The following is an 18,480-nucleotide window of genomic DNA, read 5'->3' as shown; positions in this document are numbered from 1 at the left end:
GCCAGGACTTGTTCTAGAGTTTGCATCACGCTGACATGTCTCCAGAGGGCTCTCTGTCTTCTGGTAGGATACCATATAATGTTATGCCAGAAAGGGGACAGCGTGGCCTGGCTGGGCCACCTGCTGTGTGTTTTCTAATGGGAAGCTAATGGAAGTGAGATGCTGCTGTGTAGGAAGTGGCCGGAGTGTCCGTTTGTTGTGTGCATCAGCCAGCACGCACCCTGACAGGGCTCCAGGTACGCACCCTATGGCTGCATATTGAATGGGAGTCTTCCTCTGAGGCATCATTACAGATTGCCTCAAAGGCCTGGATTGCTCTGGAAATGAATTAGAGCAAAGTTAGCAGAGGTTTTGAGTTGTTGCATGGAGAGTATAATAAAGCCCAAGGCTAACCCACAGATCTGAGGCTGAACCTTAGTGCGTACCCCCCCGGAAGCCCCGAGGAGCAGAAGAAGCCTGCCTTGAGACCGACAGCATCCTTCCTTGCAAGACCTAATCCGGATCAAGTCTCCATCACCCATGACACTATTATGACACTATTGCTTGGGATGATCCAGCTATCTGCTGATGATCTGTTTCTTCATTTAGAACAGTTTAGGTTATGAGATCCAAGCCCCAGCCTCAGCGCATAGAGAACCAACTGAAGTTAAGACTCAATAACATGAAACCAACCTAGCCGCATGCTTGCTTAAGCAAGCAGGTCACGTATACATTCTCTCCTTCTGTCAACCTTATGTGTAGAATAAGCCAGAACGTAGTTTAGGCCCTAGTAACTTTCATGTGCTAAACCCTTCTAAAGATGGACTGAAGCACCCATTATCGTTAAAAGCATTTAGTTGGTCCTCATCCAGCCAACAAACTAAAGAGCTGCTCCCATCTGTCCTTTTAATTCTGGAAACCTATACCTGCACCTGAGCCTCTCAGTGGAACAGCCTGCTCAGGAAAGCCCTTTACCCCTTCACAGAAGCCTGCCAGGTGCCTTTTTGGTGATCTGCACTATGAATCCAAACCAAAACTGGTAACAAACAACTATGAGACACTTTCTATGAGCCAGAGCTATGATAAATCATAGCACATTCCCATCTCAGGGACAGAACTGCCCCAAGACCCAAGCCTAGTAAACAGGAGGTCAAGAGCCAGAAGACATTAGAGACTGCGCCAAGTTTCCCAGAGGTAGAGAAGGTTACCAAGCCTGTCTCACCAAATCTAAGTTAAGGGGAGCTCACTGAATGGGGCCTCAGCCCAGGGAAAGGAGTTAGGGTGTTGATGAAAAATCAACTGGAGAAGGAAAAGTGGGGTGTTGATGGAAAACCAGTTAGTTCTCTCCTAATACTTTATGCAGATAGGGCTTTACAATTCCCCCTTTTGTCTCAAATCTCTTTGCCATAATATTGGGGATCAGTAAGAAGTGAGGTTTTCACATATGCTAGGTGAGTACCCTTACACTGAACTGAATCCTTAGCCTTCAAATCTTAAATAGCATCACTAAATGGAAGTATTGTAGTGCAACTGAGAGAAAAAGAAACCTAAAAGGAGACAAAAACATAACACCATAAGAGTTATGTCATAAATACAGTGATATGACAACACAGTTGAGCTTCACATCACAACTCATAGTAAGGCAAAGGTTAACTGGAGAGAAATACAGGCACACCCCTTGGCATACATATACTTGGGTGAGGTGGTTCCAGCTGCCTATGAACAAACATCGTTATGTGTGACACATAGCAGATCTGAATGGAGCTTGGGGCCCGTGTGTAGTCATTGTACCAGATATCATACATCACTGTGGTTCCTGCCTGCTCCTGAGTTCGGTATCAGCATCCAGAAAGAGCAGCTCTATCACATTCTCAGTATTTTCCTCCAGAGAAGAGGAACTGAGCAACTTCTCTCTTGCTTTAAAGGTGTTGGCCAGACCATGTCTCACAAGCTGGAATCAGTGAAGAACTTGCTTGTTTTCTTAGGAAAATCACTGTTGAGTATCTTGGAGGCCCTACTTTTTCATGTCATCTCAAAACCACGGAAGAACGTTGCAGGTGAGATAGTGCTCATAACAGGCGCTGGCAGTGGCCTTGGAAGACTCTTAGCATTGCAGTTTGCCCGCCTGGGATCAGTGCTCGTTCTCTGGGATGTGAATAAGGAGACGAACGAGGAGACTCATCAGTTAGCTCGGGATGCAGGAGCCACCAGAGTGCATGCCTACACCTGTGACTGCAGTCGGAGAGAAGAGGTGTACAGAGTGGCTGACCAGGTACATCAAGGGAGTCTCATTGGTGTTTGTGGGTTGTGAGAATCCTATGCAATTACTTTGGCATGCACCCGTTTTATTCATTGGCCTCTGTCTCAGTGCTTTCCACTTGTCTTCAATATCCCCCTACTTTATAACTAATCTTAGGGGGAATAGGAATTTGGAATTTTTCATTCTGTCTTCTCGGTGCTACATACAGGGTATTTTTGTAAAATACCCTGTATGTAGCATATCATAACAACATAAGGTAAATTATTATTCTCCTTTAAAAATAGAACAGTGAGTCTGTGGGGGCCTGTACTTTCCTTTCATAATAGAGCTGACAGTTAACAAGGGAATGGCCAGGACTTGAGTTTCTGGATTCCTGTGTGGTACCCTGAGCTCTGGACCCCACCTGTACCATATGCCAACTGTGCCAGTGCAGTGGAAGAAGGAGCAAGAGCATCCTTCTTTGAGGGCTGAGAAACAGATGTCAAATGCTTTGCCCAAAACCAAACAATATATGTGCACCCTGTTTATTTGGAGTTAGATCATGGGCTATATCTACCCTATCATGCCTTCCATTTGAATATGTATTTTTCACAGGCAATCATAAGAAAATAAGAATACTCATCCTGAGGTCATTTATTTGGTTTTGGTGGTGGTGGAGCCTACTGCCTTGGTGCTTCCTAAACACTTGCTCTATCACTGAATTAATTCACATGTAGACTCTCTAAATCATTAGTTTTCAACCTGTGGGTCACGACCCCTTTGAAGTTACACGATCCTTTTCCTTTATTTTTTTTTTAATTTATCATTCCATTCGTTTGCATCTCAAATGATATCCTACTTCTTGGTTACCCCTCCACCAACCCCCGTCCCACATCTGCCCTCCCCCGCTCCATTTTGCCTGTATGAGAGTTCTCCCCCATGCATCCATGCCCTCCTGCCCCATTGCTCCAGCCTTTCCCTGCTCTGGGGCATGAAACCTCCCTGTGACCAAGGGGCTCCCCTCTTGTTGCTGTTGGGCAGGGCCATCCTTTGCTACATATTAAACAACACTTTCATAGAGTTCAAATACCAGATATTCTGTATATCAGATATTTACATTATAATTCATTCTAGTAGCAAAATTACAGTTATGAAGTGGCAACAAAATAATGTCATGGTTTGGGGTTACCACAACCTGAGGAATTATATTAAAAGGTCACAGAATTAGGAAAGTTGAGAATCACTGCTCTTAAATGCTTCTTTGGCAATAACATAAATGGACTTTTAAAGTTTCAGGAAGCTGATACTCCCGTATATTGGCAGACATGCTGTTAGCTCATCATGTCTTGCCCCTCATGAAACAGATATAAGGACTTCTGTTTCCTTATATCCACACTGGGATGCATACACCACACGCTACTCTCCAGAACCAGCTAGAGAACGTAGTATGGCTAAATTTAGTGAAAAGGGAAGAACCAAGACTGCTTGCTCCAACAGCCTTTCTACTTCCCATCATTTTGTTCTTGTTTTTTTTACCATTAATTCTGATTACAGACTGCCTGACACAGTCTGAAGATCCAAACCTGATAAACCCACACAGGCTTCTTCTGGAATCACATCCCAAGGGAAGCCAACTGGCCAGGTGTACCTGTTTACCTATGAGGCATGCTGATTAACATGTTGACTTTCACTAACTGCAAACAACTTCTCTAGCCAGGATTCAACAATCATGAGTCGATACTCAGACACTGAAGACCTTTATCATAATTGCAAACTAATACAGTGTTCTATAAATAATTGCTTCCATATCACTTGAATTGGGACCCATGTCTGTCCCAGAGGGTTGATTTCTGACATGGTCTGCTATGCCATATTCCTAGCTTGTTCATTTTTTATCCTTTATGGTCTTGAAGAGTATTGGCAGTATGCTCTTTAGCATTTAGGTGAAATAATTTTACTTATAAAATTTGCATTCTACTTCTTATGTTAGATAGAAAGAAACTATAAGAATTTTTTAGGCATGATCCCCAGGACAATAACCATAGAGAAAAATTTTGAAGTGGTACCTAGAGTTTTCTCTCATCTCATCTTGAGTGGCTTTGAGGGTTTGTATCCTAGCATGATAGCTTAGCTATGAGTTTAGAAAGTCCAATGCTGCTTTATAGTCTATCTAGGTGACAGGTTATTTTGAACAGTAGGATATGAACAAGCTGGGACTATGGAGTTGTCCTTTACCCTGATGTAACAGTCAAGGATCCTAGTTATGTATTTAATGACAATCAGTTTGGATTTTTATATCTATGCCTGAACATCATCTTCTCAAATTAAAAGAAGGAAGGAAGAAAGAAGGAAGGAAGGCTATCCTCTTGAATTTAATTTGTAGCATCTACAATTTTCCTAAAATTGGTTACTAATTCCTGATGATTTCCAAAATCATGGACTACCTAATAACTAGCAGAAACAGATCTTTCATGCTGCCTACTGCCTCTTAGAGGTATGGAATGGGGAACCAGAGCTGTTGGGAAATTCGCATTGGCCATCCTAGAGTTTTAGAGTAAGATACTGGCATGCTTGACAGCCCAGGGCCTTCCAGTGGGTTCTTGTTTCTACACCAAATCTCTAAGGTTATTGACATTTGCCCCTTTGTTGAACAATCTGGTTTCTATTGCTACTCTCCTTGCTTAACAAGTTAGATTTGATGAACTTCTAGCCTCTTTCCAAAGCAGACGTGTATTTAGATTTTTCTCCAGTGTTTTATGTGAAAACTGGCACAGCTATGTCACCTGATCTGAACCCAGGCCTTCTACAACAACAGCTTCCACCTTCCACAGTGATATGTCCTCACCGTTCCTAGTCTGTGCTACTGTGATGAACTTTACATTATCCATCCTTTCAGTTTCACCAACAAATACACACACATGCATGCACACACATCTGTACACACATGCACCCACACCCACATGAACATACATCCACATACACTCACATACTCATACACATGTGCACAAATATACATGAATATACACCCACATATACTCACATACTCATACACATGTGCACAAATATACATGAACATACACCCACATACACTCACATACTCATCATACACACGTGCACAAATATACATGAGCACACAAACACACACACATATACACAGGTATGCACACACAGCCACACACACTAACAGCTAAAAGGAACTGTTGTGAACCTTATTTATAAACACTTGATAACTACTGTGGGTGGTCCTTTCTAAATGGTGTGAGTATGTTACTGATACTGTATGATCTGAATTACACTGATGGAATTCCAAACACAAAGGAAAACAAGGACAGTACCAGCCTTGTCATCATCCTGGTAAGGCTCGTGTCCACTGGGAACCAAGATGACTAACTGAAGGCTTGTTAGAGGCGAAGGGACCACTGTGTCACCTGGAACCCTTTGTTCTAAAGTAACAGCGATCAGATGCTTTTTTGAGCTGGCATCTCAACAGCAAACATGACTCACAGATCTTGTTCCTAAATTTTGAGGTAGAGAGAAGAAAACTGGTCTGTTGAGAAAAATAGGACAGGCAGATTCTAATCTGTCTTGTGTTTAAAGTATATATTATCATCTTCCCATTGACTCCTGCCTTCTCCCTATCTCTGTGTATGCCAGGATGGGCTCTGTATGCTGTTTGGTTATAATAAAGCTGTTCTTATATCTGTCATGACTGAAATGATAAATGATAAATGACCAACGCAAAACCTGAAACAAGACTGTGAAGCATAGGCAGCAAGATGGGCTTGAGTGGAGAAGGAAAATGGCCTTCCAACGTTAGCCTCTGTACTGGAGATAGAGGAGAATGAACTGTAGAGTGTTGAGCTTAGTGATCTAGTGCAGTGAGGATGCCACCAAGAGCACACAAGTCCAGCCTGAGGGAAGGATCAAGAATAGATAACTATTGGGACAGAGATCATAGACAATCGCTAGTCTAATGATGGCACTCTTCTTCTCCAATCCAGGTTAAGAAAGAAGTTGGTGATGTCTCTATCCTCATCAATAATGCCGGCATTGTAACAGGCAGAAAGTTCCTTGACTGCCCAGATGACCTCATGGAAAAGTCATTTGATGTCAACTTCAAGGCACATTTATGGGTGACTATTTTTTTAATTCTCATACTAAATGCAAGCTTACTCTGGCATTCTGAAGTATTTCTCTCTCACTCTTTAGCAATATTATCAATCTCTAAATAAAATATACATATCTTAATCATGGAGGGGGATATTGGGTATCAACTCAGGTCCTTACACAGTCTTTATTATGAGTGTTGAACCACTGAGCTACACCCCAGTTTAACGTCTTGATTTTGGGTGTGTCCACTCAGTTGTTCTCTCTTTTACCCATTAACTTATTTACTTACCCACTTCACTTCCCTTGGCAGCTCCCTTCTGCCCCCTCTATCACTTGGCTCCTCCTCCCAATACCCCCCTTCACCTCTGCTGACCCAGCTTGGCCTTGAAGCTCTCAGAACCCCCACCGGTGATGGAGTTGTCTCCCAAAGACAGACCGGTTCTTGTCTTTGAGCTAACGCCTGAGGCTGGCCCATTTGTCTTGCTTGCATAATCAGCTTCCGTATCTGCCGACTTCACATCTACAGATCTAACCATTCATACTGTGCCTATGCCAAACGTGTGCAGACTTTCCTTGTTATCAGCTTTAACTAATAAACGGAACAACTGATTATCCACCTTTACCTTCTCTTGGGTATTATATCTAGAGGTGATTTAAAATATAACAAGGATGTGTATGGTAATATGCAAGTGCTTCATGATTTTATATAGGGATTTTGAGCATCCATGAAGTTTGCCATGGATAGGAGGTCTTGACTATGTTCCTTAGAGCAGTTTGGGGAAATGTTTGCAAGGGACTGTCAAACGTAAAATGTTTTTATTATTTCTTTGTTTGTTTTTGTTTTGTTGTTATAAGAACAGGTAGTGAGAATGCCAGGACAGAGAAGAAGGAGTGGGTGGGTTAGTGAGCAGTTGGAGGGGGGATTAGATAGGGGGTTTTCGGAGGGGATAACATTTGAAATGTAAATAAAGCAAATATTTAATTAAAAAAAGAGAGAGAATGCAAAAAAAGAATAGGTATTGAGTAAATGTACTTTGGCATGACTAAGAGAATTTACAATTTGCCTGCACAAGACACTTTTGGAACTAAAAGAGGCATTATTAATATGCCAACATCAGTCAGGTGTGTCCTAGGCAAGCTAAGACCTAACTTGGTACCTGCCTAGAGAAAGCAAGGGTCACATGTCACCATCACTGAGGGGCTCATCCCTGACTTTCATAAGGCTGCTCCCAGGCCCAATGTTTTTGGCCTTGCCTGACCAGCGCGTTCCCACATCTACACTCCACACCTCTTCCTGTGGCCCCTCCCTGCCTCTCCATTTGCTGTCCAGTTGGTTTCAGTGCTGGGCACAGCTCAGCCTCCCTAAACAGGGCTCTCACTCTTGAGAAGACTTGCTGAAGATTTCAGGTCCTGCTCCATACTTCTTACACCTTTTCCAGCTCTGTGTCAGAAGCTTTAAGACACATTTGGGGTTTTTGTCTCCACTTTTACTAGGGCACAAAGGTTCCGCTGGTGTTCTGGGTGTCCTGCATGATCTTCAGGAGAAAACTGGAAAGATCCAGCAGTTAGTAACTACTGTGTCTCCACTGGAACTATTTATCTTGTCTTAAATGTACAATGTGTGTATGTGTGTGTGTGTGTGCATACATGTGTGCATATGTGCATCTGTGGGTGTGTAAGTGTGTTTCATGAGTTTACTTTTAGCATTATATGTAATAGGTTAGTCCTCTTTGGTGTCTCCCCCTGTGGCCCTCATGTCTGTCCTGCCTCTATTTTTCCCTAGTCTCCTTTCTCTTCCTCTGCTAGTTATCCCTTAAATAGTTTCATTTCCCTGGCCCCTGGCATCCCCTCCTGTATTGTCTCTTCACTTTTTCTGGGGGGGACATAACTTTGAAACCCTGTGTATGACCCAACGGAGGGCATGTGACTTAATTGCCAGAGATTTTCTACCTCTCTCTCTCTGAAACAAAACAAAGCAGTTGAGGAAAGAAGCAGGCCTTTGTAAGAGGCTCCTTTTTTATTTCTTTTATTATAGCAGTTGGCTTTTGGTGGTGGTGGAGGTGGTGGTGGTGGTGGTAGTGGTATGTGGAGAGAGTCAGCAAACACTTATCCACTGAGCTGTTTCTCCAGCCTAAAACCCATTTTCTTGACCTCTTTTTCTGAATCTGTGACAAATTTCTGCTTGTTGCCCAAAACATCCTCCTCAGAAGTTGATTGTTCTTCCTGTATCACCTTTCGCCAGGTTCCCAATTTAAAAAAAAAAAATTAAAGATGTTCTACATGACTGAGACACAGCCTATGCACCCACTAACTCAAAAACATACTTTATTTTATGAACTGTCATTAAAAGACTATCAATCAAAGATGCAGAGATTGCTTTAAAACATAGTTCTTTCTTAATGGCAGCAGGATGTCTTGTGAACTGTGTTCAGGAACACTTTGAAAATCTATATTAAGTCAAGGAAGGAAACACAGTATGCATCTAAACAATGGTGTCCATAAGTACTCATGTGGTTTCGGATTGTGGGTATTACAAGTAAGATTTTCCTGTACCATGTCGATTATGATCTTATATATAATATTATATAATTATATTATAGTTTAATATATAATATGTAATATAAAATTATATAATCTTATATAATACATATTAATGCTATATATAGCATTAATCTAGATAAACTGTTTTTAATATTATTGACATTTTAATGGGAAATAATGGCTTAAAATATAAAATATTCCTTAATGTGTTTTTTAGGTAATTTTATTAGTTTAAAATAGTTTTGAGCACAGCAGCCATTTACACATCTGAAGAAAGCACATAATGTGTTATTGGGTATTAAAAGCTTCTTTTTCTTTTTTTTTTTTTTTTTTTTTTTTGTCTTCTTAGATGTATAAAGCCTTCCTGCCTGCCATGATTGCTAACAACCATGGCCATTTGGTTTGCATTTCAAGTTCAGCTGGATTAGTTGGAGTAAATAGTCTGTCAGGTAAGAGAATTCTTGACAACTTTGGTTTGCATAATAACTGCACTCCAGGAGTCTGCCTCACACAGCACATGCAGGTCACTGACACTCAGCCAACAAATGGACAGGTGAGATTATTTTGAAGTTTTTGATATTCTGGTGGTTTGGTTTGGTTTGGTTTGGTTTGGTTTGGTTTGGTTTGGTTTGGTTTGGTTTGGTTTGGTTTGGTTTGTTGAGACAGGGTTACACTTTTAAGACAAAGGTGGCCTGAAACTCAGTCTTCCTGTCTTGGTTTCCTAAGTGCTGGCATTGTAAGCATGTATCTCTGTACCCAAAAAGATTGTTGATCACACACTTCCACAGATTTTGAGTAAATAACAAAATGTGCCCTAGTTTCCTGTGTCTCGGTTATACAACTAAGGTTCTCAGAACTACCCATTACCCAAATAGTGCTATTTCAGATAGCCTGAGACCCAGAGTTTCCTTTCTCATGGGTCTGAAAAGCATGCACGGTCACTACTGTCCATCCTCCTTCTCACATAATATCTCCATCTTTAGAGGTAAAAATCCCACACCAACAACTGAGAACCAAGTCAACGCCCTCTGTATTTCCCACAGTGTGGTCATTGCTTCTGTTTCATAGCCACTTACTAAGGCTCTGTGGAGAATGCAGATTGTGCAAGTCCAGAGTTCCAGCTGCTTATCAGGATGTCAGAGGTCAATGACTCCATAAGAAGTACTTTATCACGAAACTCAGACGTGCTTAGAAGCATCTCTAGATCCTGTTCTTCCCTCTTCTCCCTTTACACCTGAGGCAAGACAGTGACAAACCTGACACTTGCAAACCAGCTTTTGTCACTCATAGTGGCTGCTTCACAACAGAATGAGTATGCATACCTCTTTGGAAAGGGATGTAAAGGAACGCATTGCGAAATATGTAAAATCAAGTCATTTTAATTCACAAAATTCAGGCATTCTCTCTCTCTCTCTCTCTCTCTCTCTCTCTCTATATATATATATATATATATATATATATATATATATAGTTTGTTTTATGTATGTGAATACATTGTTACTCTCTTCAGACACACTAGAAGAGGTCATCAGGTCCAATTACAGATGGTTGTGAGTCACCATGTGGTTTCTGGGAATTGAACTCAGGACCTCTGGAAAAGCAGTCAGTGCTCTTAACCTCCGAGCCAGCTCTCCAGCCCCCTCCCCACCACCCCCAGGCATTCTCTTAAAGCAAATGTGACTTAAAACAGAATGCACAACATGGACAAAAATGCCACGTTCCCCCTACATTTTCAAGTGAATTAAGGTGTAAGAAGTCTTTTGTTCTTCTCTCAAAGTAGAAGACAGAGTTGAAATTGTCTACTGTAGTCTGTACCTCATGCAGACAACATCAATTGTGTCCTGCTATCTGCAGCATCTGGCTGACATGATTGTGCATATTAGAGCCTACCACTGTGGCAAAATAAGGAAGGACGTAGTTGGCTCACAGTTGAAGAGGCTTCAGTCTATGGCTCTGCTGCTGTGGAGTCTGACAAAATCCTTCCACCAGCTTCTGAATCACACCATGAAGTTTCCACAGACAACCCCACTTCATGGGAACCAGTATTCTAGCTCCCCACCACTACTGAGACAAAATATGTGAGATAATCAACTTGAAAGGAGGATGAATTTATTTTGGCTCATAGTTTTAATGGTTTTTTTTCAAGGTTCTGTGGCCTTGTTGTTTTGGGGCCAAAGTAAAGCAATATATCAAGTGATATAGCATGTGATAGCGGAAACCAGCTTACCCTGTGGCTTGAGAATCAAAGATGGCGGGAGGAAGGATCCAATCTCAGTCTCTCCTCCCTGGTATACTCCCCATTGCCTCCTAACTTCCTTCCTCTAGGCCTCTCCTCCTAACAGTTCTACCACCTCCCAGTAATGCTGTAATGGTTTGTATTTGCTTGATCTAGGGAATGACACTATTAGGAAGTGCGGCCTTATTAGAGTATGTGTGGCCTTGTTGGAGTAGAGGGTCACTTAAAGCCTGGGCTTTAAAACCCTCACCCTAGCTGCCTGGAAGCCAGCCTTCTCCTAGCAGCCTTCAGATGAAGATGTAGAACTCTCTGCTCCTCCTGCACCATGCCTGCCTGGATACTGCTATTCTCCCACCTTGATGATAATAGACTGAACCTCTGAACCTAAACCATCCCCAATTAAATGTTGTCCTTTGTAAGACTTGCCTTGGTCATGGTGTCTATTGATAGCAGTAAAACCTTAACTAAGACAAATGCCAAAACTTTTAAAGAAACTCCTAGTAATTTTGCACATAAGTACAGGTAATGTCAGTGTGACAATTTAAAACCATCTTAAACCATTGAATGATTTATTTTTCATTATACTGACAATCTGAGATTTATGGTTGGAAGAACATTTACTTCTGAGTACCACAAACCACACTGACCTTTTGTGCTTAAATCCTTATATAACTTGCTATTTTATGTATTATTGTATGTAGTATTATATATTATTATATGTGTTTATACTTTCTGAGGTAAATTTATTTGAAATAAGGACTGACCATCCTCTGTCCTGTGGAGCAGTTGTCATGGGCTCAGCAAAGCATTAACTTAGAAGTAAAACTATGTGGTCTAGAGGAGCACATAGCAGCCTTTCTCATCTCATACACCTCGTCTTTATTAGCATATTATTTCAGTGGCCCATGTTCCATGCTACTTGCTACATATTTCTCCCCATACAAAGAACTTTTGAAATGATTGACACATCCTCTGTTGCTGTTAGTATTACAAATGACCTTAATGCCATGCTACTTAAAAGCTTTACAACACAAACAGACCTCAGAAATATATGCATCTGCTTCTAGGTCACAATAAAGCAAGTCGTATAACATTTTTGGTTTCCCCGAGCATATGTAAGTTATACTTTATATCATTCTGAAATCCGTTAAAGACAACTTCTCATTATAGAATAAAAATAATGTACAGTCCATATTTTAAAATACAGTTGACTTAGTTAAGATTACTATTGCTGTGAAAAAAAAAAACACTACGACCAAAGCAACGTGGGAGGAGTTTGTTTGTCTTATGATTTCTCATCAAGTCTTATCCTGGAAGGAGGTCAAGGTAAGAACTCAAACAGGGCAGGAACCTGAAGACCAGAGGTGCCGCCTGATGGATTGCTCATCCTGCTGCCTTATAAAAGCCAGGCCTACCAGCCCAGCACCGTCTAAAACGGGCTGGGTCCTCCCACATCACTCACTAATTAAGAAAGTACTCTACAGACAAACCTACAGCCACATCTTAGCTCAATAACTATAGCTGCGTCGAACTGACTTAAAACTAGCCAGCACAATGTAACTGCCAAACACTGATACTAATGATTACCTGAGCTGTTGGAAAGATGGATCCAGGAAACTTGCTCAGTGGGAAGTCATTAATCTTCAAATCATAAAAATGCAGTCTCTGAGCTGCACGACGACGACGATATAGAACGCAAGGAGACCAGGCAGACCCGAACACTTTAGCTCACTCGCGCGCGCTCTCTCTTTCAGATTATTGTGCAAGTAAATTCGCAGCCCTTGGATTTGCAGAATCTATGTTTATCGAAACACTTGCCGAAAAACAAAGGGGGATCAAAACTACAATTGTGTGCCCATTCTTTATAAAAACTGGAATGTTTGAAGGTTGCACTACTAAGTAAGTATACCTTTTTATTTTAAAGGCATTCAAACTGATGCTCTGCCCTTCCAATTCTTTTCTTTGAGTTGCTTGGATCTTTTTCCAAATATTTTCTAATGCATGAGTCGTTTCAGAATTGTCTCTGCCAAGTGTGTGTTTAAGGACCTGATTGATAGTGATTACAGTGCCCAACCAGTACCCGTCCTGTAGCCTCTGATCTGCTTCTGTTTCCTGTCTTGGCCATAGTCCCTCTCTGTCACCTAATGCTATTCAGACCCCTTCCCTAACTCCAGGAAAACTAGAAGTCATTGAAGGAAAACATCTCCCAGATTCCTTAAAAGAATATCACATATCTTGATTAACTGCAGCATTCCTTAAATAATACCACATGTGGATTAACCACAGAAAGGTCTTACCCACTACAGGCTCTAAGTTCAGGAGGCAGGGTGGAGTGAGGCTGATAGTCCCCTTCTTCTTGTTAGTTACATCTTGTCTGCCAAAGAAAATAGATCTCTCCTTTTTCCTTGCCAAGGAAAGAACAGAGAGAAAGTCTACCTATGCTGTGTCTCTTCTCATAAGGGCACCAATCCCATTCACAAAGGCCCCATGCTCATGACCTAAATTAATTTCCAAGTTCCAAGTCCTAACCCAGATTCATCATGTGGAGATTAGGCTTAAGTGGAAAATTGGGGAACACGTTCAAGCCCTAACAGACACAGATACCCAGTTGTGTATCTTACGAGCATAGCCCAGATTGTTTCCAATGACTCACTTCACACTTAGACCATTCAATAAGGTTTTACATGGATGATTATCTGTAACATGAGTATATTGATTTACAAAGAGTTTCCATTTCACATTCCAGTCATACTATTACTACTTTGACAATAAATGAGTAAATATAGAGATACAGAAATCGGGAGGGACAAGTGTATAATAACAATATCTTATATATTTTACCCTTAATCTTAAGGAATGATTTCTTTTAACTTGAGGTTTTTGTTTTTTCTTCCTTAGGTGTCCTACTCTGTTACCAATTCTGGATCCAGAATATGCAGTTAGGAAAATAGTAGATGCCATTCTGCAGGAGCAGCTATACTTGTATATGCCCAAGTTTTTATACTTCATGATGTTTTTAAAAAGGTAATGGCATCAGTCCATGTCTCCCATGTGCCAGTCACCAGTTTATTCCAGGTCTTAACTGGAAGAGCCACTCAGCAAATACAAGTTAAATTGGTGGACTTTTTTAAAGGAAAATCTTCCCCCATGCTCTTTTTCATCACCATGACCACTTATTGACACAGTTTCAAATTTATGCAGTTTCTGTGTCCACCACCACCACCACAAGTTCAGAGACCCTCTCTGACATCTTAACATTGTATAACTGTCAAAAATGAATGGGTTTACAAAATGGACTCTGGACAGATTTGAGAGTTGTTTGGTTGCTTTAGTAAAGATGTTCTTACACACATTATGAGATGATTGTATGGCCATAGATATTGAATCAGTGCTTCCTCAGGTAAAGTACCAGAGACTCAGCTCAACGACACCTTAAGTATCTGAAGTACTGGTTAAACTGGCAATTGCTAATACTTTTTACCAATAAAGAGTTAAAGAATTCCAGAGGGGGGAAAAAAGCTTAAAACCATGCAAAAAATAAGGGGTGGAGGAGCTGAGTATGGTAGAGTAGTAGAGTGCTTGCAGGCATGCACAGGTTCTCAGGTCTCCTGCACGCACGAGCGCACACACACACACACACACACACACAAACACACAGACACACACATGCACACGCATACACGCATGCACGCACGCATGCTCACATGCACGCACGAAAACAAGAATGCAAGGAAGGAAAAGAAGGAAGGGAGGGAGTGGGAGTGGAGGAAAGAAGGAAGATGGAAGGGAGGAAGGGAGGGAGAAAGGGGAGGAAAGAAGGAAGGGAGGAGGGACGAAGGGAGGGAGGAGGGGGAGAAAAAAAGGAAGGAGGGAGGGAGAGCAGGAGGAAGGTAGGAAGAAAGGAAGAAGGAAGGAAGGAAGAAAGGAAAAAAACAAAAGAAGGAAGAAAGGAAGGAAAGAAGGGAGGAAGGGAGGGAAGGAGGGAGAAAGGAAGGAAAAGAGAGTCATTCTTACCCCCACCCCTATGTCCAAACTGAACTTGATTTCTGAAATTCAGCAGTAGCAGCTTGGGCACACCGGATGCTGTTGAATGGTCAAGTCCACTGCTCATCCCAATCTCTCAGTTCAGTTTCAGTGTTGCTCCACGTGTCTGTGCCTCCCCTCACAGGGTCTGCACCTTCGCAAGGAGCACACTCTTACAACCAGCCACCACTTTCTGTTGAGATACATGTGTCTTTCCTCTGTCTTGTTACTTCTATCTTGCTCTGCCTGTACTGTACCCAGCTCTACTCCCTATGACAGTGATGGCTCTTTGTCTGTTTGAATCTAGGCATTATTTTTCCAAGTTCTCATATGGCTGACAGCCACAGGCACACCTTTACCATTAGTTAATTTTATCTACTTTATGCAATGAAACAGGAGTCATTCTTCCATCCTTCCCCTTTCCATCCTTCCTCTACCACAGGAGGGACCCCTGTGGCTGACAGGGGCTGTGGGAGGCAGCACAAGGAGTCCTTAAGTAGCAATTTGAAACCCAGGGTTATGACCCTGCTCTTTATCAAGCCTGTAATTCTTACATGTCCCGTGTTCTCCTGGCCTCAGTTTTCTTGTCCACAAATTACCGACCATGTTTGGCAATGCATACAGATTAGCATAATGTCTGGTTGTTGGACAGTAAGTATTTCCACAGCACAGTGGGTTATTTCTTGCATAGTAGCAGATTGTGCTATGACAAAGCCAACTTTAAGAACATGAGGCTTCTCTTTATGTTCTCTGAATAATTGTGGAAATTATATTTCTTTAATGGTATACCCAGTCTGGCCCATGTTTTGGGAAAGTACTAGATCATGCTGGAGAAGCAGAGGAAAGAGAAACGGGCTCAATGAAAGAAATTATCAAAGAGTCCTTCAGACAACACACAGAGAGCAGGGTATGAGCCACTCACCATTCCCATTCAAGGGCCTGAGATTACACAAAAGAACAAGACACAAAGAAACCCTATCATGATAGGAATTGTCTTCTCAGGAGTAGATATAAGGTGAGAGAACAAAGGGAAATGGAGAAGTAGGGTAGGGGTTCAGGGCATCTCATACCTGTGATCCTAGCATGGGGGGGGGGGGCTGGAATTTGAAGACTGCTGTGAGTTTGTAGACATCATTGGCTGCATAGGGAGATCCTATCTCAAGACCCCCATCCCTACCAAAAGAAGCTATCCTGGGTATCCTGAGTATTGTACATAAAAATTAAGCCAGAAAGGGGAATCTCCGATCACCTTAGACACTGGGAAACAAGTGGAGATTTAAATACTGGTCAATAGCTCTTCAATATGTTAACAATTTATCAGTGCTGAAGCTGGGGAGGACATACAGCCCGGAAGCCTCACCCCACCTCTAGACAAAAAATCTTAGGCTTTCTGTATCTGCTTGTCACTTTACCCAGTCCATGATGTAAGTCTCAAGGTCAACGGGTGCAGGGTGTGGGGTGGTGGTCAGGTGTGTCTATGAGTCTTCCCAGGCACAGATAGGGATGGAAGACGTAAACGCCTTAGGTCAGCTGTTACCTGAGGACTTGAAGGCCTACAAGCTGGTAAGTTGCCTAAGCTGTCATTGAAAGTGCTGAAACCAAGTTTCCAGCCAGATCCATTTATTCCAAACGTGTGCTGACAATCATAGAACTCTAAAATAGAAGCTTTAGAGTACACACAGTACTCTAACTGGTGATGTTTTGGAGACCAAAACAAGTGAACCAAATGTCATAAACAAAGGAGGAGATCTCTCTGCTCACCAAGTCTCCGTGATGAGTCTTTGAACATGCAAGTCCTCAACAAAAGTGACCATCTTCAGCTCACGTAGCAAAGGTGCTTTCACGGATGATAACCAACATGTTTATACTTCTGTTCTTTTTAGCTTCTTGCCTGTCAAGACGGGAATACTTATAGCTGACTATCTGGGAGTCTTTCATGTGATGGATGGCTTCACTGGCCAAAAGAAGAAATCTTAACGATAACTTCCATACTCTGTATTGTCTGAGATCCATTGCTACTTCAAAGAAGACCCAGGCTTACTTCAAAGAAGAAAAGTATTTCTGTCTGACAGAACCCAAAGACAAATATGTTCTGCTGTGGACCAAAATGTCCTTCCAGTGTCATTTAAATGCAATGTTACTGTTTTCTTTTCTTGTTGTTGAATGTATTTTTGTTTGTTTGTTGTTTGAAAAATAAAAATAGCTATTTGTCACTCCTATTTCAACAACTATAGAAGTGTATCCATATATACACAAACAACAGAAACAGACTCTGCAAGCTCTATTTACATATATTTACATATATTTATGCATGAACTTATGTGTGTAACAAATATAATCAAAGAAAAAGAGGCTATCTATTTGAGGGGTGATATGGGAACAATTGGAGGGAGGATAATTGGAACGGGCTGGAAGGAGAAAAGGAAGAGGAATGGTATGTTCCTATTTCAATTAAAAACATTATTAAGATAAAAGAAAATTAATTAAAGGGAAAGGAGGTGTGTTTCCAGGAGCTGCCCTGAGTACAGTGGTTCCTATAAAGCAGGTAGCTGTGGCTGGGCTTTCATGGGGCAAAGGAGATGCAGTGTCTGGGCTGCAAGACCTCTCTCAAGAGGACACAAAAATGTAGATTTTCGATTCTCTTATTCTTAGTTTTGGTTCTTTTGAACCTGGGCCCCTAGTGTGAAACTCAAGTAACTTAGCGCTTTAGTTTCTTGGGTTGCTGTGGTTGCTGTGACAGAATATTTGACAAAGGTCCCTTGTGGAAGAAAGTGTTTATTGTGCTCACAGTTTGAAAGGACAGTCCATGGTGTGCAGAAATCATCGTACCCAGAGCAGACCCAAGATGAATGCTGCTGTCCAGCTACCCTTTGGCTTTTCATGTGGTCCAGGACCTCAAACCATGGTGTGGTGCCGCCCACATTAAAAATGGGTCTTCTATCTCAGTCAACCTCCCCTAGGTTAATTCTCTCCTTAGGTATTCTCTCACAGCTGATTGACATGCCAGCCGTCCCAGTGCTCAATGCCCTGACAAGTGCCACTTTTTAGCTAAAGGTCTCAGACACATGACACCAGAGAGTCTCACCAGGGCTTTCCTGGCAGTGACATTAGTCCAGACTTTCAGACAGAATCATATGTTTAGCCAAGAAGGTATAAAAAACTGGTTGTTTCTTACTATGAAAATGAAGGTCAACTGAGTTAGATTTGTTGGTACTGACTGATCCAAAAGCCACACCCAGAAATAATTTCAGTGTTTAACCTAATAATTCAAGCTGAGATTCACAGTTAGGTACTTTTCACAGAATGAACAATTTCATTCATCTGTATTCATTAGCGGCACCCTCACCTCAGA

The 18,480-nt window shown here is 41.7% G+C and overlaps 1 protein-coding gene across 1 annotated transcript; it reads left to right on the top strand.

The window, feature by feature from the left end:
• The first annotated feature begins 1,918 nt into the window (after positions 1–1,918).
• Sdr16c5 (short chain dehydrogenase/reductase family 16C member 5) lies at positions 1,919–17,105 on the top strand. The gene is made up of 6 exons (XM_052175422.1): positions 1,919–2,251; positions 6,220–6,351; positions 9,219–9,318; positions 12,860–13,004; positions 14,004–14,129; positions 17,012–17,105. The coding sequence occupies exons 1-6, from the start codon at positions 1,919–1,921 to the stop codon at positions 17,103–17,105; spliced, it is 930 nt and encodes a 309-aa protein (XP_052031382.1).
• The last annotated feature ends 1,375 nt before the right edge of the window (positions 17,106–18,480 follow it).

The sequence above is a fragment of the Apodemus sylvaticus genome, chromosome 3 (assembly GCF_947179515.1).
Source record: "Apodemus sylvaticus chromosome 3, mApoSyl1.1, whole genome shotgun sequence".
Taxonomy (NCBI): Eukaryota; Metazoa; Chordata; class Mammalia; order Rodentia; family Muridae; genus Apodemus; species Apodemus sylvaticus.
The sequence above is the reverse complement of the archived record's forward strand: the minus strand, read 5'-3'. Positions and strand labels throughout refer to the sequence as shown.